Below are 26,862 nucleotides of genomic sequence, written 5' to 3'. Positions count from 1 at the left end.
GAAGATGCTTTTTTCCAAATGAAAAATGGAAATATGCAGGTATTTGACAAAAGTTACTCTCCACTATTTTGGAAAGTTTTGTTTTTTCTCATAACTCATACATAGCGCACCACATATAGGGCGCTATAACAAGGGATTATGGAACGAATGGTGTAGAAGCCGGTAGAGGCATTGACAAATAGACTCAAAATCAAAATGATTAAACATATGACTCAATATGGTATACATGTACATCATCTGCAGTGTCAACTTAGCACAGAATTGTATAAATACACAGTACACTGCAAAACTTTTAACCAGGAGTGTAAAAAATGCTGCAAAGTAACAATATTTTAAAATAGAAGTGTTGGCAGTTCATAATGTTATCAATTAACAAAATGAGTGAAGTGAATAAACAAAAGAGAAATCTAAATCAGATGAATATTTGGTGAGACCACACCTTGACCTCTAATCGCATCAATTATTCTAGGTACAACTGACAAAGTCTGGGATTTTGTAGGATTATAATAAAGTGTAAAAGTAATCAATAATATCAAACAGGTGATAATAAGCATCATTTGGACATGCTGCTTGAAACACAGCTATTAACTGAAACAGAAACCACTGTGTTAGAGGTTTAAAGAGAACCCGTCAGGTGCAATATGCACATGACGGAGCCACGAGCAGTTCTGGGTGCATATTGCTAATCCCTGCCTAACCGTCCCTGTATCTGGTAGCATAGATAGAGATCTTTAGAAAAAGTATTTCTAAAGATCGTTTATCATATGCTAATGAGCAAGGGGACTAGTCCCCTGGGCATTAGTTCCCCTGACTTGTCAGCTCCATTAGTATGTTAGTACTAGAAGGTGGCCCGATTCTACACATCGGGTATTCTAGAATTTACGTATTGTGTAGTTCATGTATGATTTTTGTTATATATATATATATATATATATATGTAGTTGTGTGTAGTTACCAAGTGTTTGTGTAGGGCACTGTACATGTTCTGGGTGTTGTCTGGGTGTGGCGGGGGGTGAGAGCGGTGTTGTATGTGTGTTGCGTTGTTTGTGGAGCGCTGTGTGTCTGTAGCGTTGTGTGTGTGTGTGTGTGTGTTGCGCGGTTTGTGTGGGTGTGGTGTGTTTTGGGGGGAGGTATGTTTTGTGCAATGTGTGTGTTGTGCGGTATGTGCGTATATTTATGTATGCCGCGGTGTTTTGTGTGTTGGGTGTTGTGTGTGTGCGGCGTTGTCTGTGTGTGTGGGTGTCTGTGTATGGCGGTGTTTGTGGTTCCCAGTGTGTGTGTGGTGTGTTGTGTGTGTGTGTTGGGGGAAGGTGTGCACCTCCCATCGTGCTTAATCCCCCATGCTGCGCACCCCCCATCGTGCCCCATCCCCCATGCTGCGCACCCCCCATCGTGCTCCATCCCCCATGCTGCCCACCCCCCATCGTGCTCCATCCCCTATGCTGCGCATTCCCCATCGTGCTCCATCCCCGATGCTGCGCACCCCCCATCGTGCTCCATCCCCCATGCTGCGCACTCCCTATCGTGCTCCATCCCCCATGCTGCGCACTCCCCATCGTGCTCCATCCTCCATGCTGCGCACTCCCGATCGTGCTCCATCGCCCATGCTGCGCACTCCCCATCGTGCTACATCCCCCATGCTGCGCACCCCTCATCGTGCTACATCCCCCATGCTGCGCACTCCCCATCGTGCTACATCCCCCATGCTGCGCACCCCATCGTGCTCCATCCCCCATGCTATAATAGTTCTCCTATTATACTCAGAGAGGAGTATAATAGGAGGACTATAATAGGAGGAGTAGTCCTGGGGGGAGAGGAGTATAATGCCGGCTCCCTGCACATGTGTACCGGGAGCCGGTGTAAGCTGGTAACTATGATACACATCGGGTAACTAAGGGACCTTAGTTACCCGATGTGTATAATGGTTACCAGCGTTCACCGGCTCCGTCAAGATCCCAGCATCGCAAGGTTATGTCTGGCGCTGCTGGGATCGTGACGGAGCCGGTGTACACTGGTAACTATGATACACATCGGATAACTAAGGGACCTTAGTTACCCGATGTGTATAATGGTTACCAGAGTTCACCGGCTCCGTCACGATCCCAGCATCGCAAGGTTATGTCTGGCGCTGCTGGGATCGTGACGGAGCCGGTGTACACTAGTAAATATGATACACATCGGGTAACTAAGGGACCTTAGTTACCCGATGTGTATAATGGTTACCAGCGTTCACCGGCTCCATCACGATCCCAGCAGCGCAAGGTTATGTCTGGCGCTGCTGGGATCGTGACGGAGCCGGTGTACACTGGTAACTATGATACACATCGGGTAACTAAGGGACCTTAGTTACCCGATGTGTATAATGGTTACCAGCGTTCACCGGCTCCGTCAAGATCCCAGCATCGCAAGGTTATGTCTGGCGCTGCTGGGATCGTGACGGAGCCGGTGTACACTGGTAACTATGATACACATCGGGTAACCAAGGAACCTTAGTTACCCGATGTGTATAATGGTTAGCAGCGTTCACCGGCTCCCTCACGATCCCAGCAGCGCAAGGTTATGTCTGGCGATGCGTGCGGAGGGCCGGGGCGAGCGGGCAATCCATGGGGAGGGCGGGGCCAGGCGGAGGCGAGCGACCAATCCGTGGGGGGGCGGAGCCGAGGCGAGCGGCCAATCCGTGCGGGGGGGCGGGGCCATGGCGAGCCCAGCGGCCAATCAGCTTTGTGTCACCGTAAGGACACAATTTTGGAGCAAGACAGACAGACAGATAGACAGACAGAATAAGGCAATTATATATATATATAGATGCCCCTGTGGGTGTGCTAACATGCTAATGAATGCACAGCATCAGAGGATGATCTCATTCACCTCTTCACTGCCATCGCATCAGACGCTGGATTTCAGCTCAGTGCGCATGACCCCGGAGTTTCGGTCATTCGCACTACTTCAGTTTGAAGCCAGGACTTGTACACCCGGCTTCACAGTGCGCATGACCGAAACTCCGGGGTCATGCACACTGAGCCGAAATCCAGTGTCTCTGACGCTGCGCATTCATTAGCATGTTAGCACTTCCCCAGGGGCGTACTAGCATGCTAAAGGAGCTGACTAGCCAGGTAACTAGTCCCCTCGCTCATTAGCATATGATAAAAGATCTTTAGAAATACTTTTTCTAAAGATCTCTTTATCTATGCTAGTGTATACAGGGACAGTTAGGCAGGGATTAGCAATATGCACCCAGAACTGCTTGTGGTTCTGGGTGCATATTGGACCTGACAGGTTCCCTTTAAAACTTGGTTAGGAACCTGCAAATTCCACTACAAAGTGAGGTTGTGGAAGACAGTTTCATGTCACAGGTCATATACCATGTCAAGACTGAGCAAAGTAAATGAAGTTATACTGCATTAGCTAGGTTTCACCCAGGCAAAGATTTCAAAGGAAACTGGGGTTTCAAGATATGCTGTTAAGCTCTGTTGAAGAAGCACCAAGAGATGGGCAACATTAAGGTACATAGATACAGTGGTCAGTTAATAAAACTTAAAGGGAACCTGCCACATGGAAAAACGCTATTAACCTTCAGATATGGGGTTAATCTGAAAGTTAATAGCATTCTGAACCTGCCTGACGCCTGCACATTAAACCCCACTGCCGTGAGGAAATTAAATTTCAATTCTCCCGGCAGCATTCCGATTTCAGCTATGGGGGCAGTGTCGGATCAAGTTCAGTCACTGCTCTGTGTGTTGAGCGTGGTGGCTGTAGCCGCACCGACTGACAGCCGCTCAGCATTAGAGAAGACTGTCAGTCAGTGCGGGGGGCGCAGTTACAGCCGCCGCTCTCGACACACAGAGCAGTGACTGAACCTGTGCTGGCGCTACACCCATGACTAAAATCCGAATGCTGCAGTAAGGATTAAAGTTAATTTCCTCCCAGCAGCGAGATTTAATGTGCAGGCACCAGCAGGTTCAGAATGCTATTAACCTGCAGATTATCAGACATCATGCTAACTTTCTCTCAAATTTAGAGAATGTCCAGCAGTGCCACGATGTTAGAAATGGCAACAATCAAACGGGACACATCTACTGTTCTGACCAGAAGTAGCCTTGAAGAATTTTAGTCAAAAACGAAATCCTTCAACATTGAAACAAGGCCAACCAACTCAATTAGGCTAGTTTCACACTTGCGTTGAACGGCATCCATTGCATTGCATGGTGTGACGGATGCAATGGATGTGTTGCATATAGTGGCACAACGGATGCTACAAAACAACGCAATTCGGTTTTTTTTTTTTTGTTTTTTTGTTTTTTTTTTTACAGTTTTACCGTGGGCAGACTATTTGTGAATGATCAGCTGATCGCTAACAGTAGTCCGCCGCCGGGTGATCAGCTGATCACTAACAGTAGCCGGCCACCGGGTGATCAGCCGCTCACTCACAGTAGCCGGGTGATCAGCTGATCGTTCGGTCGCCGACAATGTGTGCGGGGGGCGGGAGCGGGGGGCGGAGTGCGGAGCCGAGCAGGGCCATGGCTGAGGACGTCAGTGCCGCGGGGACTGCATCGCTGGGGGACAGGTGAGTGAATGTGAGAGTGTGTGTGTGTGTGTGCGCGTGCGTGCGTGGGTGGGTGTGTGTGTACGATTGTGTGTGTGTATACATATGGAGTGCGGGGAGGGGGCGGAGCCGAGCAGGGAAGTGTTGGGCTCCCGGCACACGTAACCAGGGTTCCTTGGTTACCCGATGTGTACCCTTGTTACGGGTGGAGGGAGCCAGAGAGAGCATGCGCAGTGAAATCCAAAGGATTCCGCTGCTCAAAAAAAACAACGTTACATGCTGCGTTCCTTCCGCCCGACGCAGCGTCAAAATAACGACGCTGCGTCGTCCGGCGGATGCAACGCTGACACTTGCATTACAGTGCGTCATCCATACAAGTCTATGGAGAATAGCGCAGTGCGTTAACGGATTGTGCTATTCTCCATAGTGACGGACTCTGCTGAACGCGAGTGTGAAACTAGCCAAATGCACAAAAACATAGGAACTGGGGTGCAGAAAAATAGCCACAAGAGCCCTGGACTAATCAGTCAAAATTTCAAATATTTGTCTCGTAACAGAAGGCACTTTGTTCTCCAAAGGGCTATAAAACAGTACAATAATGACAGTCTGCAGTCAACAGTGAATCAATTAAGAAATAACGTCTGGAACACCAATTCTGAGTCTGAACTGGGTGCAAAAACCTAAAAAAAAAATCTACACTATATGGAGAGAAGGTATGCACACCAGTGACTATGCAAGGAGAATACATGTAAAGCAGAAACTGCTGTGTGAATACTGACATGAAAAATCCAATAGCTACAGTTAGGTCCAGAAATATTTGGACAGTGACACAAGTTTTGTTATTTTAGCTGTTTACAAAAACATGTTCAGAAATACAATTATATATATAATATGGGCTGAAAGTGCACACTCCCAGCTGCAATATGAGAGTTTTCACATCCAAATCGGAGAAAGGGTTTAGGAATCATAGCTCTGTAATGCATAGCCTCCTCTTTTTAAAGGGACCAAAAGTAATTGGACAAGGGACTCTAAGGGCTGCAATTAACTCTGAAGGCGTCTGCCTCGTTAACCTGTAATCAATGAAGTAGTTAAAAGGTCTGGGGTTGATTACAGGTGTGTGGTTTTGCATTTGGAAGCTGTTGCTGTGACCAGACAACATGCGGTCTAAGGAACTCTCAATTGAAGTGAAGCAGAACATCCTGAGGCTGAAAAAAAAGAAAAAATCCATCAGAGAGATAGCAGACATGCTTGGAGTAGCAAAATCAACAGTCGGGTACATTCTGAGAAAAAAGGAATTGACTGGTGAGCTTGGGAACTCAAAAAGGCCTGGGCGTCCACGGATGACAACAGTGGTGGATGATCGCCGCATACTTTCTTTGGTGAAGAAGAACCCGTTCACAACATCAACTGAAGTCCAGAACACTCTCAGTGAAGTAGGTGTATCTGTCTCTAAGTCAACACTAAAGAGAAGACTCCATGAAAGTAAATACAAAGGGTTCACATCTAGATGCAAACCATTCATCAATTCCAAAAATAGACAGGCCAGAGTTAAATTTACTGAAAAACACCTCATGATGCCAGATCAGTTCTGGAAAAGTATTCTATGGACAGATGAGACAAAGATCAACCTGTACCAGAATGATGGGAAGAAAAAAGTTTGGAAAAGAAAGGGAACGGCACATGATCCAAGGCACACCACATCCTCTGTAAAACATGGTGGAGGCAACGTGATGGCATGGGCATGCATGGCTTTCAATGGCACTGGGTCACTTGTGTTTATTGATGACATAACAGCAGACAAGAGTAGCCGGATGAATTCTGAAGTGTACCGGGATATACTTTCAGCCCAGATTCAGCCAAATGCCGCAAAGTTGATCGGACGGCGCTTCATAGTACAGATGGACAATGACCCCAAGCATACAGCCAAAGCTACCCAGGAGTTCATGAGTGCAAAAAAGTGGAACATTCTGCAATGGCCAAGTCAATCACCAGATCTTAACCCAATTGAGCATGCATTTCACTTGCTCAAATCCAGACTTAAGACGGAAAGACCCACAAACAAGCAAGACCTGAAGGCTGCGGCTGTAAAGGCCTGGCAAAGCATTAAGAAGGAGGAAACCCAGCGTTTGGTGATGTCCATGGGTTCCAGACTTAAGGAAGTGATTGCCTCCAAAGGATTCGCAACAAAATATTGAAAATAAAAATATTTTGTTTGGGTTTGGTTTATTTGTCCAATTACTTTTGACCTCCTAAAATGTGGAGTGTTTGTAAAGAAATGTGTACAATTCCTACAATTTCTATCAGATATTTTTGTTCAAACCTTCAAATTAAATGTTACAATCTGCACTTGAATTCTGTTGTAGAGGTTTCATTTCAAATCCAATGTGGTGGCATGCAGAGCCCAACTCGCGAAAATTGTGTCACTGTCCAAATATTTCTGGACCTAACTGTATATGTAAGAATGAAAATATGAAAATGGAACCTGCATTACTGCCATGAACATATGAATAAAGAGAAATTTAGCTATTGAATTGATCAATAACTGCATGAGAGGACACACACTAGCTAGGGACCCCAACGTAGAGAAATACTTTGGCGTAGTGTTAGGGCTCTGTTGCAATGATCAATTCAATGAAGGGAATTTTGTTTACTTACCGTAAATTCCTTTTCTTCTAGCTCCAATTGGGAGACCCAGACCATTGGGTGTATAGGCTATGCCTCCGGAGGCCGCACAAAGTATTACACTAAAAGTGTAAAGCCCCTCCCCTTCTGCCTATACACTCCCCGTGCTCCCACGGGCTCCTCAGTTTTGGTGCAAAAGCAAGAAGGAGTAAAAAATTATAAACTGGTTTTAAGTAAATTCAATCCGAAGGAATATCGGAGAACTGAAACCATTCAACATGAACAACATGTGTACACAAAAAAACAGGGGCGGGTGCTGGGTCTCCCAATTGGAGCTAGAAGAAAAGGAATTTACGGTAAGTAAACAAAATTCCCTTCTTCTTTGTCGCTCCATTGGGAGACCCAGACCATTGGGACGTCCAAAAGCAGTCCCTGGGTGGGTAAAATAATACCTCGTAATAGAGCCGTAAAACGGCCCCTTCCTACAGGTGGGCAACCGCCGCCTGAAGGACTCGTCTACCTAGGCTGGCATCCGCCGAAGCATAGGTGTGCACCTGATAGTGTTTCGTGAAAGTGTGCAGGCTCGACCAGGTAGCCGCCTGACACACCTGCTGAGCCGTAGCCTGGTGCCTCAAAGCCCAGGACGCACCCACGGCTCTGGTAGAATGGGCCTTCAGCCCTGAGGGAACCGGAAGCCCAGCAGAACGGTAAGCTTCGAGAATTGGTTCCTTGATCCACCGAGCCAGGGTTGATTTGGAAGCCTGTGACCCTTTACGCTGGCCAGCGACAAGGACAAAGAGTGCATCCGAGCGGCGCAAGGGCGCCGTACGAGAAATGTAGAGTCTGAGTGCTCTCACCAGATCTAACAAGTGCAAATCCTTTTCACATTGGTGAACTGGATGAGGACAAAAAGAAGGTAAGGAGATATCCTGATTGAGATGAAAGGGGGATACCACCTTAGGGAGAAATTCCGGAACCGGACGTAGAACCACCTTGTCCTGGTGAAACACCAGGAAAGGGGCTTTGCATGACAACGCTGCTAGCTCAGACACTCTCCGAAGAGAAGTGACTGCAACTAGGAAAACCACTTTCTGCGAAAGGCGTGAGAGAGAAATATCTCTCATTGGCTCGAATGGTGGTTTCTGAAGAACCCTCAGCACCCTGTTCAGATCCCAGGGTTCTAAAGGCCGCTTGTAAGGAGGAACGATGTGACCAACCCCCTGCAGGAACGTGCGTACCTGTGGAAGCCTGGCAAGGCGCTTCTGGAAAAACACAGAGAGCGCTGAGACTTGTCCCTTAATTGAGCCGAGCGACAAACCCTTTCCCAGTCCAGATTGAAGGAAGGACAGAAAAGTGGGCAAGGCAAAAGGCCAGGGAGAAAAACCCTGAGCAGAGCACCACGACAGGAAAACTTTCCACGTCCTGTGGTAGATCTTGGCGGACGTTGGTTTCCTAGCCTGTCTCATAGTGGCAATGACGTCTTGAGATAACCCTGAAGACGCTAGGATCCAGGACTCAATGGCCAAACAGTCAGGTTGAGGGACGCAGAATTCAGATGGAAAAACGGCCCTTGGGATAGCAAGTCTGGTCGGTCTGGTAGTGCCCACGGTTGGCCGACCGTGAGATGCCACAGCTCCGGGTACCACGACCGCCTCGGCCAGTCTGGAGCTACGAGGATGGTGCGGCGGCAGTCGGCCCTGATCTTGCGTAACACTCTGGGCAACAGTGCCAGCGGAGGAAACACATAAGGGAGCTGAAACTGCGACCAATCCTGAACTAAGGCGTCTGCCGCCAGAGCTCTGGGATCTTGAGACCGTGCCATGAACGTTGGTACCTTGTTGTTGTGCCGAGACGCCATGAGGTCGACGTCCGGCACCCCCCAGCGGCAACAGATCTCCTGAAACACGTCCGGGTGAAGGGACCATTCCCCTGCGTCCATGCCCTGGCGACTGAGATAATCTGCTTCCCAGTTTTCCACGCCTGGGATGTGAACTGCAGAGATGGTGGAGGCCGTTGCTTCCACCCACAGCAAAATCCTCCGGACTTCCTGGAAGGCTTGCCGACTGCGTGTGCCGCCTTGGTGGTTGATGTATGCCACCGCTGTGGAATTGTCCGACTGAATTCGGATCTGCTTGCCTTCCAGCCACTGCTGGAACGCTTTCAGGGCAAGGTACACTGCCCGTATTTCCAGAACATTGATCTGGAGCGATGACTCTTGCTGGGTCCACGTACCCTGAGCCCTGTGGTGGAAAAAAACCGCTCCCCACCCTGACAGACTCGCGTCCGTCGTGACCACCGCCCAGGATGGGGGTAGGAAGGATTTCCCCTTCGATAATGAAGTGGGAAGAAGCCACCACCGGAGGGAAGCTTTGGTCGCTTGAGAGAGGGAGACAGTCCTGTCGAGGGACGTCGGCTTCCTGTCCCATTTGCGTAGGATGTCCCATTGAAGAGGACGCAGGTGAAACTGCGCGAAAGGGACTGCCTCCATTGCTGCCACCATCTTCCCCAGGAAGTGCATGAGGCGCCTCAAGGGGTGCGACTGGCCTTGAAGGAGAGATTGTACCCCTTTCTGTAGTGACTGCTGCTTGATCAGCGGAAGCTTCACTATCGCTGAGAGGGTATGAAACTCCATGCCAAGATATGTCAGCGATTGGGCCGGTGTCAGATTTGACTTCGGAAAATTGATGATCCACCCGAAACTCTGGAGAGTCTCCAGGGTAGCTTCGAGGCTGCGTTGGCATGCCTCCTGAGAGGGTGCCTTGATCAGCAGATCGTCCAAGTACGGGATCACCGAGTGACCCTGAGAGTGTAGGACCGCTACTACAGTAGCCATAACCTTGGTAAAAACCCGTGGGGCTGTTGCCAGACCGAACGGCAGTGCCACGAACTGCAGGTGTTCGTTTCCTATGGCGAAGCGCAGGAAGCGCTGGTGCTCCGGAGCAATCGGTACGTGGAGATAAGCATCTTTGATATCGATCGATGCAAGGAAATCTCCTTGGGACATTGAGGCGATGATGGAGCGGAGGGATTCCATCCGGAACCGCCTGGTTTTTACGTGTTTGTTGGGCAGTTTCAGGTCCAGGACAGGGCGGAAAGACCCGTCCTTCTTTGGGACCACAAACAAGTTGGAGTAAAAACCGTGGCCCTGTTGCTGAAGAGGAACAGGGATCACCACTCCTTCTGCCTTCAGAGTGCGCAGCGCCTGCAGAAGAGCCTCTGCTCGCTCGGGAGGCGGGGATGACCTGAAGAATCGAGTCGGGGGACGAGAGGTGAACTCTATCTTGTAACCGTGAGACAGAATGTCTCTCACCCAGCGGTCTTTTATTCGTGGCAGCCAGGTGTCGCAAAAGCGGGAGAGCCTGCCACCGACCGAGGATGCGGAATGAGGAGGTTGAAAGTCATGAGGAAGCCGCTTTGTTAGCTGCCCCTCCGGTGGTCTTTTTAGGACGTGACTTAGACCGCCATGCATCAGAGTTCCTTTGCTCTTTCTGAGGCCTTTTGGACGAGGAGAATTGGGACCTGCCCGCGCCCCGAAAGGACCGAAACCTCGACTGCCCTCTCCTCTGTTGGGGCATGTTCGGTTTGGGCTGGGGTAAGGATGTATCCTTTCCCTTGGATTGTTTGATGATTTCATCCAAACGCTCGCCAAACAATCTGTCGCCAGAAATTGGCAAACTGGTTAAGCGCTTTTTGGAAGCAGAATCTGCCTTCCATTCCCGTAGCCACAAGGCCCTGCGGAGTACCACCGAATTGGCGGCTGCCACCGCCGTACGGCTCGCAGAGTCCAGGACAGCATTAATAGCGTAAGACGCAAATGCCGAGGTCTGAGTGGTAATGGACGCCACTTGTGGCGCGGACGTGCATGTGGCTGCTTCAATTTGCGCTTGACCTGCTGAGATAGCTTGTAGCGCCCATACGGCTGCGAATGCTGGGGCAAAAGAAGCGCCGATCGCTTCATAGATGGATTTCAACCAGAGCTCCATCTGCCTGTCAGTGGCATCTTTGAGTGAAGCCCCATCTTCCACTGCAAGTATGGATCTAGCCGCCAGTCTGGAGATTGGAGGATCCACTTTGGGACACTGAGTCCAACCTTTAACCACATCAGGTGGAAAGGGATAACGTGTATCCTTAAGGCGCTTAGAAAAACGCTTATCTGGACAAGCATGGTGATTCTGGACTGCCTCTCTGAAATCAGAGTGGTCCAGAAACATACTCGGTGTACGCTTGGGGAACCTGAACCGGAATTTCTCCTGCTGAGAAGCCGACTCCTCTGCTGGAGGGACTGAGGGAGAAATATCCAGCATTTGATTGATGGATGCAATAAGATCGTTCACTATGGCGTCCCCGTCTGGAGTATTAAGATTGAGAGCGCCCTCAGGATCAGAATCCTGATCCGCTACCTCCGCTTCATCAACTCGAGATTCCCCTCGCTGAGACCCTGAATAATATGATGATGTCGAGGGAAAATCTAAGCGAGCTCGCTTAGTCGGTCTGGGGCTGGGGTCTGTGTCAGAACCCTCAGCCTGGGATCTATGAGATACCCCGGGAGGACATTGTTGGTCCAACTGAGGGGGGCCGGGGAAAAAAGATTCAACAGAGTCCCTGTGCTGAGATACCGGCCTGTACTGCAAGGCTTCTAGTATCTTAGCCATAGTCTCAGAGAGTTTTGCAAACTCTGTCCCCGTCACCTGGACATTGTCAGCAGGTGGCTCCCCCTGGGCCCCTCTTAGCAGAGGCTCTGGCTGAGTAAGTGTCACAGGGCCCGAGCACTGTATACAATGAGGGTCAGTGGAACCTGCCGGTAGCGGAGTCGTACATGCGGCGCAGGCAGCATAATAAGCCTGTGTTTTGGCACCCCTGCCTTTTGTGGGCGCCATGCTATTATCTTCCCTGAGCAACACAATAGGGTATATAGCCAGAACTCAACTGTGCACCATACAGTGTAAAGTATATACCATAAACATATACAGTATAGTTACACTACTGCACAATGGGGCTAGCACCACAGGTGCTGCTTACCACCCGCTTCAAGCGGTTGTGAGACCACCCAAGTCCCTGCCTGGGTCTCCCAGACTTTGTCCCCCTCTGCTGCGTCCGAGGAGCTGACAGGAATGGCTGCCGGCGTCCTGAGGAGAGGAGGGAGTCGTGGGCGTGGCCGAGAAAGTGCGGGAACTGGAGCCGCACTGTGCACAGTGAGAGGGGTGGAGTATGCAAAGCATGCTCCAGCCCTCAGTGCTGCTCGTTCTGTGCAGCTTCCCGCCCTTCCCCTGCCTGTCAGGGCTGAGGGCGGGAGGAGAAGGAAACTAGGCCGCAAAAAGCCGGGGACTCGAGTAATAAGCGCGGCCGCCGTATATGCGCGGCCAGCGCGGAAGTCCCCGGCGCACTACAAGTCCCAGCCGCGCCGCAGTGTTTCCGTGGCAGCGGCGGTCAGCGCGGCAGTCCCTATACATAAAACACACTCAGCAACGCTGAGTGTGTAATGGCACATTTTAACCCGGTCAGCGCCGCGGTCCCCGGTGCACTAGCACACCCAGCAAAGCTGTAGTGTTGCTGTGCGCGGTCCCTACAGGGATACAGAGTACCTTCACGTAGCAGGGCCATGTCCCTGAACGGTACCCGGCTCCTATCCAGCAGGCTCCACAGGAGTTGTGGATGAAGCACGGTCTCAGTGCCTAGAGACCGATAAGATCCCACTTCACCCAGAGCCCTGAGGGGGATGGGGAAGGAAAACAGCATGTGGGCTCCAGCCTCCGTACCCGCAATGGATACCTCAACCTTAACAACACCGCCGACAAGAGTGGGGTGAGAAGGGAGCATGCTGGGGGCCCTATATGGGCCCACTTTTCTTCCATCCGACATAGTCAGCAGCTGCTGCTGACCAATCTGTGGAGCTGTGCGTGCATGTCTGCCTCCTTCGCACAAAGCAAAAAACCAAACTGAGGAGCCCGTGGGAGCACGGGGAGTGTATAGGCAGAAGGGGAGGGGCTTTACACTTTTAGTGTAATACTTTGTGCGGCCTCCGGAGGCATAGCCTATACACCCAATGGTCTGGGTCTCCCAATGGAGCGACAAAGAAAGCTAAATTTCTCTTGATTCATATGTTCATGGCAGTAATGCAGGTTCCATTTTCATATTTTCATTCTTACATATAGCTATTGAATTTTTCATGTCAGTATTCACACAGCAGTTTCTGCTATTTCATGTATTCTCCTTGCATAGTCACTGGTGTGCATACCTTATCTCCATATAGTGTAGATTTTTTTAGGTTTTTGCACCCAGTTGAGACTCAAAATTGGTGTTCGAGACGTTATTTCTTAATTGATTTGTAGTCTTTCGTTTGTGAACCCGGCCCTACCCACACCTATTGCCAATCCACATTATACGCATATATAGCCTGGGTCTCAGCTTCCCAACACGGTAAGTTTTTTTTAACTGCATGAGAGGACACACACAAGCTAGGGACCCCAACGTAGAGAAATACTTTGGCGTAGTGTTGGGGCTCTATTGCATTGATCAATTCAATAGCTAAATTTCTCTTTATTCATATGTTCATGGCAGTAATGCAGATTCCATTTTCATTTTTACATATAGCTATTTGATTTTTCATGTCAGTATTCACACAGCAGTTTGTGCTTTTCATATATTCCCCTTACATAGTCACTGGTGTGCATACCTTCTCTCCATATAGTGCAGTCAACAGTGAAGCATTGTGGAGATTTGGGCAGCTAAAATATTTATGTATGGTATTTCAGCAAATGTAGTTGGTTAATTAGTCAGGATTCATTGTGTCCTCAACACTAAGACATGGATACATTTCTTCCTCTATCAGGAAATACCATCAGAGAGAGGTCTCATTGACTTGCAATATATTCTTAAGCTGAATAATGACCCCAAACATACAGCAAATGTCATTAAGAACTATCCTCAGCGTATACAAGAACAGAGAGTCCGGGAACTGATGGCTATGGCCCAAACAAAGCCCCGATGCCAATATTATCAAGTCTGTCTGGAATTACACGAAGAAGCAGAAGGATTTACACAAACCTACATCCACAGACGTTATGTGGTAATTCTCTATGGTGACTAGAAAACTTTCCCTGCTGAGTTCCTTCACAAACTGTGAAAGTGTACCTAGAAAAATGTATGTGACTTTGAAGGCAGAAGGATGGTCACAACAAATTGTTTTGATTTCAATTTTACTTTTGTTCACACAATTTGCAGTTTAGTAAGTGATACAAATAAACTAATACTGTGTTTTTCCAAAAATAAGCCCTCCCCCAAAAAGAAGCCCTTGCAAGAATTTCCAGCATTTTCGGCATAAGGCTTAAATATAAGTCCTACCCCTAAAATAAGCCCTAGTAGCGGTTTAATACTGAAGTGTCCATGCAGCTACAGAAGTTAAAGAATACTGCAGAACACTTCATTATAGAAAGCAGACATCTCCAAAAGAGAGATGACAGACCCTGCAATCATACTCACCAGACGCCGAATGGGAGGACCTGCAGTGGAACGCACACACACACACACACACACACACATACAGTATATCAGATCACACACCCACACACATCAGATCACACACACAATCACACATCAGATCGCAAACACAATTACACATCAGATCACATACACACACTCACCACATCTGGCGATACCTGCGGTGGAATGTATGAGGGACCTGCGGTGGAACGCATTGATGCATTCCACTGCAGGTACTAGTGCTCCACTGCCTCCCATCTCCCCTTCTGGCCGGAAGCAATCGGTATCGACAGATGTGGTGTGTGTGTGTGAGATCTGATGTGTGGCTGTGAGTGCAATCTGATGTGTGTGTGTGTGTGTGTGTGTGTGTGTGTGTGAGATCGTGTGTGTGTGTGAGATCTGATGTGTGGCTGTGAGCGCAATCTGATGTGTGTGTGTGTGTGTATACGATATGATGTATGTGAGTGTGTCGGGAAGAAGCAGGGGAGGACAGCGTGCAGCATACCTGCTTGAAGCACCCGACACAGGGGGACCTTGGAGCCACGCAGACTTCTGTGATCTGGTAAGTATGATTCTCCTGGAGAGAGGGTCTGCTTTTTCTTTGAAGGGGGAGGGGGGGGTGTTTCGGGTGAACTCACCCAAACTGTTTTTCTCCAAGAATAAGACCTACCCAAAAATAAGCCATGCCGCTTTTTTTTGTTCAAAAACAAAAATATGTAAGACAGGGTCCTATTTTTGGAAAAAAGGTAATACGTTTTACTTTGCAGCATTTTTCCACACCGACCTCAAGCTTTTCCACAGTAGTGTTCTTATTCTGTGCTGTGACTGCTTACTCAACGAGGGATTACAGATGTAACCAACTGTAATCCAAGCCATTTAACACTTTAGAAACCGATTTAAAGACCGATCTCTCTGCCCAATCTCCTAAAATGCCATTAATGAAAGTTGCATCTCGTTCCGCAAAAACTACATCAACAGAAGAAAAAAATGATATTTAACCCCACATGATAAAATTGAAAAATACAGCTCAACCCACAAAAAACACGCCATCATACACCTATCTTATCAGAAAATTAAAATGTGAGAACTCTTAGAATGCAAAAATTAAAAAATACCAACATTGGGGCTTAAAACCTAAAAAATCCTGGTCAAGAAGTGGTTAAAGCAATTAACATAAGTCATTTTTTTGCTTCATCATTTTAAAAGCAATGAGCTTCACTTTTTCACACGTTATGGTTTTCCTATTCCCATCCATAGCAAATAATAATGGTAGCTTTCTGAGCTACTGCAGAATATCATTATTATTCACAAAGCAGAGTTGGGACTGGCAATCATTTGTGGAAACTTCCCCAGCCACACAACTGCCAACATGTCAACACTTTTCATGGAAATTGAGAATCAATCTAAGAGAGTGATTCGATCCACCATTAGCATAGCGCGCCATGCCACAGACTGACAATCCAATTCTGCCAATGGATTGCACAATTACTGGGCCTTTTAAGATAGATTTCAGGCAGTAACGGAGACTGTTTATTCAGATGACCTCTTAAGTTCTCAGCCAATTGCAGTCCTCACTGGCACAGAAGAAAGTAATTTGATTAGCAAGTAAAGGGAGCAAAGACCAGTATTAGCCCTTGCCACAAACTAATAGGGCAAAGTCAATAAGAGATGCATTGTTAAAAGAATTCCCATTACTTCTGAGCAGAGCTTTAAAGCAGGAGCTGAAAGCATATATGATAGCAGTATTCAAAGAGATTGAACTATGGAATAAGTATTTCCCATGCTATGAAAGTAGAATTGTGCACGCATACCTGCTCAGTGTTGGGCTGATCTCTCTGTAATTAAATGGGCAGATAACAGGACAATGAGTGTTACACGTCTAAATCAGTAATGCTACAGTTCTTAAGTTAGAAATAGAATTTCCAGTTATATACTATGGTATCACTTTTTATGTTAAGGGGATGTCCAAAGAGGATTAATACACAGTGAGGAAAATAAGTATTTGATACACCTACAAAGAATGGAGAGGTCTGTCTTTTTCATAGTACGTACACTTCACCTGTAACAGACAGAATAAAAACAACCCCAGAAAATAATCACATTGTGTGATTTTTAAATAATTAATTGGCATTTCATTCAATAAAATATGCATTTGATACAAAAGAAAAACAGAACTTAATATTTGGTACAGAAACCTTTGTTTGCAATTACAGTGGTCAGATGTTTCCTGCAGTTCTTGACCAGATTTACGCAAGGATTTTGGCCCACTCCTCCATATTGATCTTCTCCAGATAGTTCAGCTTTCGGGGCTGTTGGGCAAGATTGTGTTTCAGCTTTCTCTAAAGATTTATTATTGGGCTCAGATCTGGCTAGGCCACTCCAAGACCTTGAAATGCTTCATACGGAGCCATTCCTTAGTTGCCCTGGCTATAAGTTTCGGGTCATTGACCTGCTGGAAGACCCAGTCACGACCCATCTGTAATGCTCTTACTGAAGGAAGGAAGTTGTTGGCCAAAAACACAAGATACATGACCCCATTCATCCTCCCTTCAATACGGTGAAGTTGTCCTGTCCCCTTTGTAGAAAATAGAAAGTATGTAGAAAGTATGATGCTGCCACTCCCATGCTTCATGGTTGTGATGGTGTTCTTGGGCTTGAACTCATCCTTCTTATTCCTCCAAACACAGTGAGTAAAGTGGATACCAAAATGTTTTATTTTGGTCTCATCTGATCACATGATCTTCTCCCATGCCTCCTCTGGATCATCCAGATGGTCATTGGCAAACTACAAATGGGTCTGAACATGTGCTTTCGTGAGCAGGAGGGCCTTGCGTGCCCTGCAGGATTTCCAACCATGACGTTGTAGTGTATTACGAATGGTAACTTTGAGACTGTGGTTCCACCTTTTTTCAGGTCATTGACCAGATCCTTCCATGTAGTTCTGAGCTGATTCCTGACTTTACTCAGAAAAGACCTTTCTCTACAAGGCGAGATCTTGCATGGAACCCCAGACCGAGTAAAATTGTCAGTCATCTTGTGTTTCTTCTACTTTCTATTAATTGCACCAACAGTTGTTGCCTTCTAACCAAGCTGCTTGCCTATTGTCCTGTCGCCCATTCCAGCCAGGTGCAGGTCTACAAATTTGTCCCTGCTGTCCTTAGAGAGGTTTTTGGTCTTAGCCATGGTGGAGAGGTTGGAGTGTGATTGATTGAGCGTGTAGACAGGAGTCTTTTATACAGGTAATGAGTTTAAACAGGTAAAATTAATACAGTTAATGAGTGTAGAGTAAAAGGTCTACTTAAAGAAAAAATTAACAGGTCTGAGAGAGCCAGAATTCCTGCTGGTTAGTAGGTGATGAAATACTTATTTCATGCAATAAAATGCAAATTCATTATTTAAAAATCATACAATGTGATTTTCTGGATTTGGGGGGAGAGATTCTGTCTGTCACAGTTAAAGTATTCCTACAATAAAAAATAAAGACCTCTCCAATCTTTGTAGGTGGAAAAACCTGCAAAATCGCCACTCTATCATACTTATTACCCCACTGTAAATTATCACTGATCCGCAGGATAGGTGATAACCTATAGATTGGTGGTGGTCCAACTGCTGGGATCCTCACTTATCTGCACAACAAGGCATTTTTATCCCTGGTATTCCCATTTCGAATGCCCGAGGATTGCTCCATTCATTCCCTATGGGGCTGAGGAGCACTGCATTTGGCTTTTTCCGTGGTTCCATAGAGGTAATTCATTGAGCAGGACATCAAATCCAAACACATCACAGAAAAAAAAGGCCATTCTTATTTGTATTGTGTCAACTTATTGGTAGGCATAGCCTTTTTTCTCTATGATGTGGCTGCCCCAAAGAGAATGAAGAGAACTGCGGTCAGGCATACACACAACGACTCCATTCTAAATAGGGATAAAAATGCCCTATTCTGTTGATCATGGAGGATCCTACTGGCTGGAGCCCCAATATATGTTATCACCTATACTGTGTATAGTTGATTACTTATCTTCACTGAATAACTCCTTTAAAGGGGTTGTCCACTATTAGAATAACCCCTTCACATTCCCCATGTTTAGCCTCATTTAAATAAAAAAAGCTTATACTCACCTCCCGTGTCGTTCCAACAATGCTTGCGTTCGCGTTCCAGGGGTTCACATGAGGTTGTGGCTTCACATGAGTCCCGCACCCAATCACTACTGGCTTCTCTCTCCCCACCTTTGGATGTAAACGTAATTAACAGTAAGTGAGCTGTCAGCAGCAGTTCAATTCTCACTTTCTGTTGATCATGCATACATCTGAAGGTTGGAAGAGAGAAGCTTGCGATGATTGGGTGCGGGGCTCGTGTGAAGTCACAACCTCATATGAGCCCTGGGAATGTGAGCCTCACCACTGCTGGAATGGTGCCAGCACGAGAGTTGAGTCAAGCTTTTATATTTTAAAGGGGCCATACATGGGGAATAAGAAGGGGTTGTCCAAGTAGTAGACAACCCCTCTAACTTTCATAGTGTTACTAGCTATCATTGCTGGTGATTATTATTTTTAAGTAAATAGAAAAAAAATCCACTTTTCAATGAACAACATGTAATAAATTACAGATTAACATCACTTAAAAAGTTTAGTAATAGGGATGATCGAATATCACAAATATTCGGCTTCGCGAACATTCGACGAATAGGTCACCGCTATGCGAATATTCGATGTGTAATGTAAGTCAATGGGATGTCCGAATTGTTGCTATTCGGCAACTATATGGGTTTCCCATAGACTTACATTGCGCATCGAATATTCGCAAATAGTCGAATAGCGGCGACCTATTCAGAGAATATGGCCGTTGCCGAATATTTAAGGTATTCGATCATCCCTCTTTAGTAACAATTTCCCCCCCCGGGTTAGTTTTGCAAAACTAGTTGCAAAGTTATCCAACGTTTATACAGAATTAAACAGGTTTGTTTAGGTTACTAGGTTTTCAGGCTAATAGGTTGGTTTTTGTTTTAACTTTTCATTGGTGTTTCCTGGTGGTTACATGACATTGTTATATCACGTGGTCACTGATCGGCTGCAGCAGTTACGTAACATATTGTCTGCCTGGAAATTGCAGCTACAACATCAAGGTAATAGTGCCGCACTGGGAAGGAAATCAAGCATTTTTATTTTATAATAGCTATTGGGACAATTGAGAAGGAGTGTTCCAGTAGTGTACAACTCATTAAAATATTGTATATACTGCAAGGAATTAAATGATAGCAGGTTCAAATTCCCTGTAAGAACTCAAAAAAACAAGTGAAAAGTGAACAAAAATGTTTTAAAAGATATTAAAAAAAGAAAAGAAAACAAAAAAAAACAAAAAAGCTCAGAAAGATTAGACTACCTTGTCCCCTTTTTACCCAATACAAAATATAGAAATAAACTATAAACAAATGCTATTGCTGTAAACAAAAGGATTTCCGCTCATTGTCTATGGGACTGCTGGAGATAGTAGAGTACAGTGACTGGCCATCCCCGGCAGTTCCGCTGAGAATAAATGCTCGAGTGGGCAGGCTTGACCACCGCTCCATTCAGATGGCGCTCTGCAGAGTTCTCAGGATCATTCGGGTCTCACCAGTTGGAGCCCTTGCAATCAGTAAGTTATCCTCTATCCTATCAATAAGGGATAACTTAGAATCTTTGTAAAAGTCCTTTAATGAAAAAGAAACTATAAACTGCCTTCATACACCGTTAAGAAAAAAATCTGCCCTACTACATCCTCCTGCAACCACAATAGTGGCTTAAATTGTCTGCTTTCTGCTACTAATATACAAATTAAAAGAAGAAAAGCTTCACTGAATGTTGGCAGATGCACTTCGTGGTTAAAAGTGTCAACATTTTGTGGATGAATTAGGAGACAAGGAGACATGACACTACAGATAGAAAACCATGCTTCAATCCACATGCAAGTCACAGTGTAGCCATGGTCCAGAAGTACAGTTGTATACATCAATTACAATACCTGTTTGGATGAGAAGACGGCAGCATAAACTGAAATTCCACCACACATGTGCCATCCAGGAGCTGATGGTGCTGCAAGCTGTTTAATTCATAGGCAATATACCCCCTCCTCACATACACCTGCAATAACAGATTACTATCAGAATACAAACCACCAGACTTCATTCCAATGTTGAGGATAAGAATTAAGTAACCAAAAATACTTAATTCAGCCATTTCATAGGCTCAGGTATGTAGAGTTTGGATGATGTAAACCTACACACATATTTATGAATGCTTTTGTTTTTTTACTAACATTATATATATATATATATATATATATATATATATATATATATATATATATATATATACACTGCATGTTTAGTGATTTTCCTTAATACAATATACCAGCACATGTAACTTAAAGATGGCTCCTACATCCTGGACAACGCCCATGAAGTTGAGGAACAGAGGAATTCCTAAAGTTCGGAGCAACCAATCCAGTAGAGACTATGCAAATTCCTGTACGTCCCGAGTCCAGCCTGCGATACTTGATTGGACTATATTTTGTCCACTCCCTTTACTTCTCCTAAACCATAAAGTTTCCCGAACAATAAACTGAAGCAGTAGCTCTGGCGTCTGTCATGGAGAAGGTTCATAACTGATTCAGTGTCAGTTATTGTTCTCTCGCGTGCACACATGACAAAATAATTTGAACACGGCAGTCAGACCTTAAGAGACCCATTGTAGTCTCATCTCAACAGCAACCGTTATCTAAAGAAAACTGAAGAGGAGAGGCAGACCTTCATAATGGAGGGTATAGCACAACACAAACCACATGTTGGCAGCCTATATATGTACATCCCAAAAACACAGCAAATAAGTAAATCTTTACCTCCAGCGCAGCCATGCGAACCACCTGGTTAATGTGATAGAAAAAATTTGGCAGCACATCAAAGATTGACGTCTCTGATATAATTAGTTTCTGGGGGGAAAAAAAAACAAATAATAAAAGGCATAAGATTGGCTGAGAATTGATACGGTTGCCTCATTTTGTTAACCTCCAGTTTGTAATATTATTTTTACAGGTTATTTTATAGACAGATCATCAACACAAAATTTTTAAAGTCTTTATTAACTCACTATTAACCATCAATGTCCTATTTATTGATAAAACATGAAATTAAGCTTCACTGACCTTCAAGTTTTCTGGGCAGAATTGATGTCCATATAGATCTATGGCAGACAGGAAAATGGATTCCACTTGATTATGCCTCAGTTCATAAGAAGGAAGGTGCGAGGCAATCAAAACCTAGTAAAAGTGACATATTAAATACTTATAAACATATTGAAAAAGAGAATTTTGTTACTTACCGTAAATTCTTTTTCTTATAGTTGCGTCATGGGAGACCCAGACCATGGGTGTATAGCTACTGCCTCCGGAGGACACACAAAGTTACTACACTCAAAACGTGTAGCTCCTCCCTCCTAGCATATACACCCCCTGCGAGCCAGTCCTAGCCAGTTTAGTGCAAAAGCTGAAGGAGGACATCCACCCACAAGAAGAGACAGAGTAAAATCCGGAAGAACCGGAACCTCTGTCTACAACAATAACAGCCGGTGAAGACACACGGAACAAGAAACCTGCCAACAGGCAATAGGGAGGGTGCTGGGTCTCCCATGACGGAACTATAAGAAAAAGAATTTACGGTAAGTAACAAAATTCTCTTTTTCTTTATCGTTCCTATGGGAGACCCAGACCATGGGACGTTCAAAAGCAGTCCATGGGTGGGAATAAACAGACAACTGAGAAGCAGGCAAACCCAACTTCACAAATGGGCGACAGACGCCTGGAAGATGCGTCTGCCCAAACCTGCGTCTGCCAAAGCAAGAGCATGCCTTGGATAGAGCTTCGAAAAAGTATGCAGACTAATTCGAGCTGCAGTCTGACAGACCTACTGAGCCATAGCCTGGCGTGAAAGCCCAAAAGGCACCGACAGGTCTGATCAAATGTGCTCTAATCCCCGGCGGGGAAGGCACTTGAGTACACTTGTAGGCCTCGGAAATGGCCGACCTAAGCCAACGAACCAGGGTCGGCTTAGATGCCGAGAGACCGCTACGCTGACTAGCAGTCAGTACTAGAGAGAGGTGCACCGCCTAATAACGGCGGTGCGAGACACATAGATCCGGGGCGCCCGCACCAGATCCACGATATGCAAAGCTTCCTCAAAGCGATGAACAGGAGCCGGACAAAAGGAAGGCAGGAAAATTGCCCCGGATAAGGTGGAAGCTGTAACCACCTTAGGGAAATAAGTCCGGAGTCGGACGGAGACCACCTTGTCTTGATGCAAAAGACCAAAACAAAAAGGGGGTGACTCAGAGAAAGTGCCGCCAGAACTCCCTGGCGGGAAATTATAGCCACTAGAAAGACTACTTTCTGTGAAATATGAAACAAAGAAACCTCCCTAAGAGGCGCAAAGGGGGGTTTCCGGGAACCGGGAGGACCGGATTAAGGTCCTAGGGCTCCATAGGCCGCCGGAAAGGCGGAATGATGTGAGATGCGCCCTTAAAGGAGCGCACCGGAGCCAGCCGGACGATACGCCGCTGGCACATACTGACAGAGCCGAGACCTGTCCCTTAATGAGGGATAGTACTAGCTGTAGACCGGACTGTGGAAGGGACAGGAGGGTCGGCAAGGCTAAAAAGGTCCAAGGACACTTTGGAGCTCGAGTCATAGCGGAGATGACTTCAGGAAGGATACCAGAAGTCGCCAAGATCCAGGACTCAATAGCTACGCCGTCAATCTGAGAATCCAGAATTCTGACGGAAAAAACGGACCTTTTGAGAAAAGGTCTGGACGGTCCGGAAGATGCCATGGCAACCTAACGGACAAAAGGAGCAGGTCAGGGTACCAAGCCTGCCTGGGTCAGTCTGGAGTAAGAGAATGACCCGACGGCCCCCTTTACTGATCTTGCGCAGGACTCTGGGCAAGAGGTAGAGACGAAGCTGGGATCAAACATGAGCCAGTGTGTCTACCGCAAAACCTGAGGATTGTGGACCACGGTTGGACAGCTGAAATAGTCTGCCTCGCAGTTTTGACATCTAGGATGTGGGCTGCGGATACGGTGGACTAGGAGTCCCTTGTCCACTGAAGAATGTTGAGACGCCAAGATTGCCAGGCGGCTGAGTGTCCCGCCCTGGAAGTCGATGTAGGAAAACGCTGTCACGTTTTCCGACTGGACTCGAATGTGCCTAGCCGCCAACAGATGGTGAAGGCGTAGAGAGCTAGAAAAAGAGCTCTGATTTCCAGCCTATTGATCCAGAGGGCTGAGCGGACAGAGTCCAAGCGCCCTGCGCTCCACGGTGGAGATATACTGCTCCCAAGGCGGAAAGACCAGCACCCTGGTGAGGATCACCCGGGACGGGGCCAGGAAGGAGCGTCCCTGAGACAGAGTGGCCGAAACCACCACTGAAAACGAGCCCCTGGTCAGTGGCAAAGCCACCACCCCGTGGAAGGAGGGAGTTTGCGTGTACAGCGGAAAACATCCAGTCTCAGAGGACGCAGGAGAAACTGGGCAAGGAATCGCTTTCATTGACGCCACCGTCTGACCAGCACCAGTATTTGGTGTCTGATAGAACGACGTCGACCGCCAGCGGAGGGACTACTGATCGACTAAGAGCAGCTTCACAAGAGCCGACAGAGTCTCGAATTGCGTCCCTGAGAACCTCTGGTTCGAAGTCAGAGTGGACTTGAACAGAATGACAAGCCACCCGAATAGGTTAGAGTGGCGAGAGTAAGCGAAGTACTCTGCTAAGAGTCTGCACTGGATGAAGCCCCGAGAAGAAGGCCGTCCAGGGCAAACGATCACTGCCAATCCCTAGGGGTGCAGGACCTTAATCACAGCAGCCCCAATGAGAATACTCGAGGGGCCGTGGCTAACCCCAAGGGAAGAGCCACGAATTGGACCACTCCGATGGCAAAACGTAGTCAACGCTGGTGTGAAACTGCGATTGACCCCTGCCGAAAAGCATCTCTGATGCCGATGGCTGCTAGGGAATCTCCTTGGGTTCTTGATTGATCCGGTGAAAAAAAAAAAAAAAACACACGGAACAAGACCGAGGCTCCATGTGAAAATGCCACACCTGACCATGCTGAAAAAGCTAAAGATCTAGGTCGGAAGGCACCGCCCTCTTCGGGGACTAGAAATAGATTTGAACAAAAATCTCAGAACCGTTCCCAGTCGAGAACCGGTACAATTACTCCATTGGCCTGCAAGAAATACCACGGCCTGTGAGAAGGCGGCGGCCTTGGAGCCGGGAGGTGACAGAAAAAAAATCTGTTTGGCGGGTGGACAGAAATCCATCCTGTAGCCATGGGAGATATGATCCCGCCCCCACTGAACGGAGACGTGGTAGAACCATACGTCGCCAAGTGGAGAGAGCCTGCCACCGACCAAGGAGGTGGTTGGCGTGGCTAGATAGCTCGGAGGAAGCTGACTCCGTGGTAGCATCTCCTGCGGTCTTTTGAAGACGCAGCTTCAAGCTATTTGGTTCTATGAACCAAGGCCGAGCTAGAGGACGATCAGATGGAGGAACGCCACCAAAACCTCAACTGATTCCTGTCCTGGACAGGTTCCCTGGTTTAGGTTTGTGGCAAGGAAGAACTCTCCCCGCCAAGAGCTTCCTGAATTTCATCCAGTTGGTTCCGAAGAGACTGGTCCCACCAAAGGGGAGCCCAGCAAGGAACCCCTATAGAGGCATCTGCTTTCCATTACCGAAGCCACAGGAGCCTGCGGATAGCGAGGAAAGTAGCCAAGACCACCGCCGTGCGGTGTCCAGCATGGCAGACCTGGCATAGGATGAAAAGACTGAAGTCTGGAAGTTCAGGCAACCGTTTTGGGCATAGAGTCCCTGTGAGGGAATGCATCTCCTCCAGACAAGCAGAGAAGGTACAAAAGAACCGCACTGCCGTAAAGCTGAGGAGAACGAAGCTGCTGCCGCCCCAATACCGACTTGGCCCAAGGACAACCGGGCGGACCGCAAAACCTTAAGTGAGGAGCTATCAGCCACTGACATAACGGTCCGGGCTGAGCCACCTGAGGTGACTGAGCCCACTTCTTGACCACCATTGGTGGACAGGGGAAACACAGTCCTCAGAATCACGCTTCATGGGAAGCGACTGTCAGAGCGGACCCTGGGCTTGGTCACAGGGGCCTGAAAACTGGAGTGGTTAAGGAACACACTTAGTGTTCTCCTAGGTAAGGTAACTCCGGCGGATTGGGGTCCAGTACAAAATTAATGTACCGTGGGAGCCCTATAGAGGTGCCGTCAGCCACTGATACAACTATCCGGGCTGAAAGTCTGGACACTGGAGGGGCCACGTTTGGCGAATGAGTACACTCCTTGACCACCTCTGATGGGAGGGGGAAACAGGCCGCAGAACCCCGCTTTGGGGTCTGCAGGACAGGCTGTGAGCTTGGACGCAGCAGGCTGAAAACTGGAGTGGTTAAAGAACACACTCCTCGTCCTGTTAAAGGTATACTGATGCCTTTCTGCCAGCGGGGAATACTCCCCTGATACGGGCGGATGGAGGTCCAGTACAAGTATAATGGACGCAATCCAATCATTTGGCTCTGCGTCACGTACGGACGGATCAATGTACATAAAGTAGCGTACGAGCCCCTGGTAGAGACATCCTCCTCGTCCAGTGAGTCAGCTCGTAATCGGAGCTGCGGGACGGGGAAGGACAGGGGACCCTGCGTCTCCCTGTCAGGAGGACGGGGTCTGAGCCCAGAAGGAGAGTCCTTTGTGAGCTTTATTGAGCGAGCTGAAGCAGAAAACGCCCTGAGAGGGGAGCTGCATGCTCAGCAGATGCCAGGACAGCCGACCCCTGGAAAAAGGATTCCCTCAGGGGTCAGCCACCGAAACCGGAGCAGATGGAGGGGCCACTAATTAGCAATCATTCGGCTCTGCCTCCAAGCTGAGGGGCCACCATGGTTATGAGCTCGGTACAGCCGTACGAGACTACCTGCAGTGCATAATAAAAACAACCTGCAGCCCTGCTCTGTGAGACATGCTGCAGAGGTGGGGGCTCTGTCAAGACTGGCCCCCAGCATATATAAACCGATAAAACAAGCAGCTGCACAACCGGAGGTTGTGGCTGCCAATCGTTTAAACAGACATGTCTGTGCCCCCTGGTCCCTCAGCCCAGGTCCCCACTTGTCACACTGTGGAATCTC

The 26,862-nt window shown here is 47.4% G+C and overlaps 1 protein-coding gene across 3 annotated transcripts in view; it reads right to left on the bottom strand.

Annotated features, from left to right (window-relative positions):
- Nucleotides 1–26,862, bottom strand: part of ACACB (acetyl-CoA carboxylase beta) — a 352,023-nt gene that overhangs the window by 86,975 nt on the left and 238,186 nt on the right. For 2 of the 3 annotated variants that reach the window (XM_075320034.1, XM_075320036.1), the window contains 4 exons: nt 21,822–21,935; nt 21,519–21,608; nt 20,643–20,761; nt 16,456–16,479 (listed from right to left, as the gene is read on the bottom strand). In XM_075320034.1, the coding sequence (XP_075176149.1) occupies nt 16,456–16,479; nt 20,643–20,761; nt 21,519–21,608; nt 21,822–21,935 (347 nt within the window). The remainder of the gene's footprint in view (nt 1–16,455; nt 16,480–20,642; nt 20,762–21,518; nt 21,609–21,821; nt 21,936–26,862) is intronic. The other variant, XM_075320035.1, reaches the window with a different exon arrangement.

The sequence above is a fragment of the Anomaloglossus baeobatrachus genome, chromosome 1 (assembly GCF_048569485.1).
Source record: "Anomaloglossus baeobatrachus isolate aAnoBae1 chromosome 1, aAnoBae1.hap1, whole genome shotgun sequence".
NCBI classification, from domain to species: domain Eukaryota; kingdom Metazoa; phylum Chordata; class Amphibia; order Anura; family Aromobatidae; genus Anomaloglossus; species Anomaloglossus baeobatrachus.
This window is presented reverse-complemented; position numbering and strand designations above follow the sequence as displayed.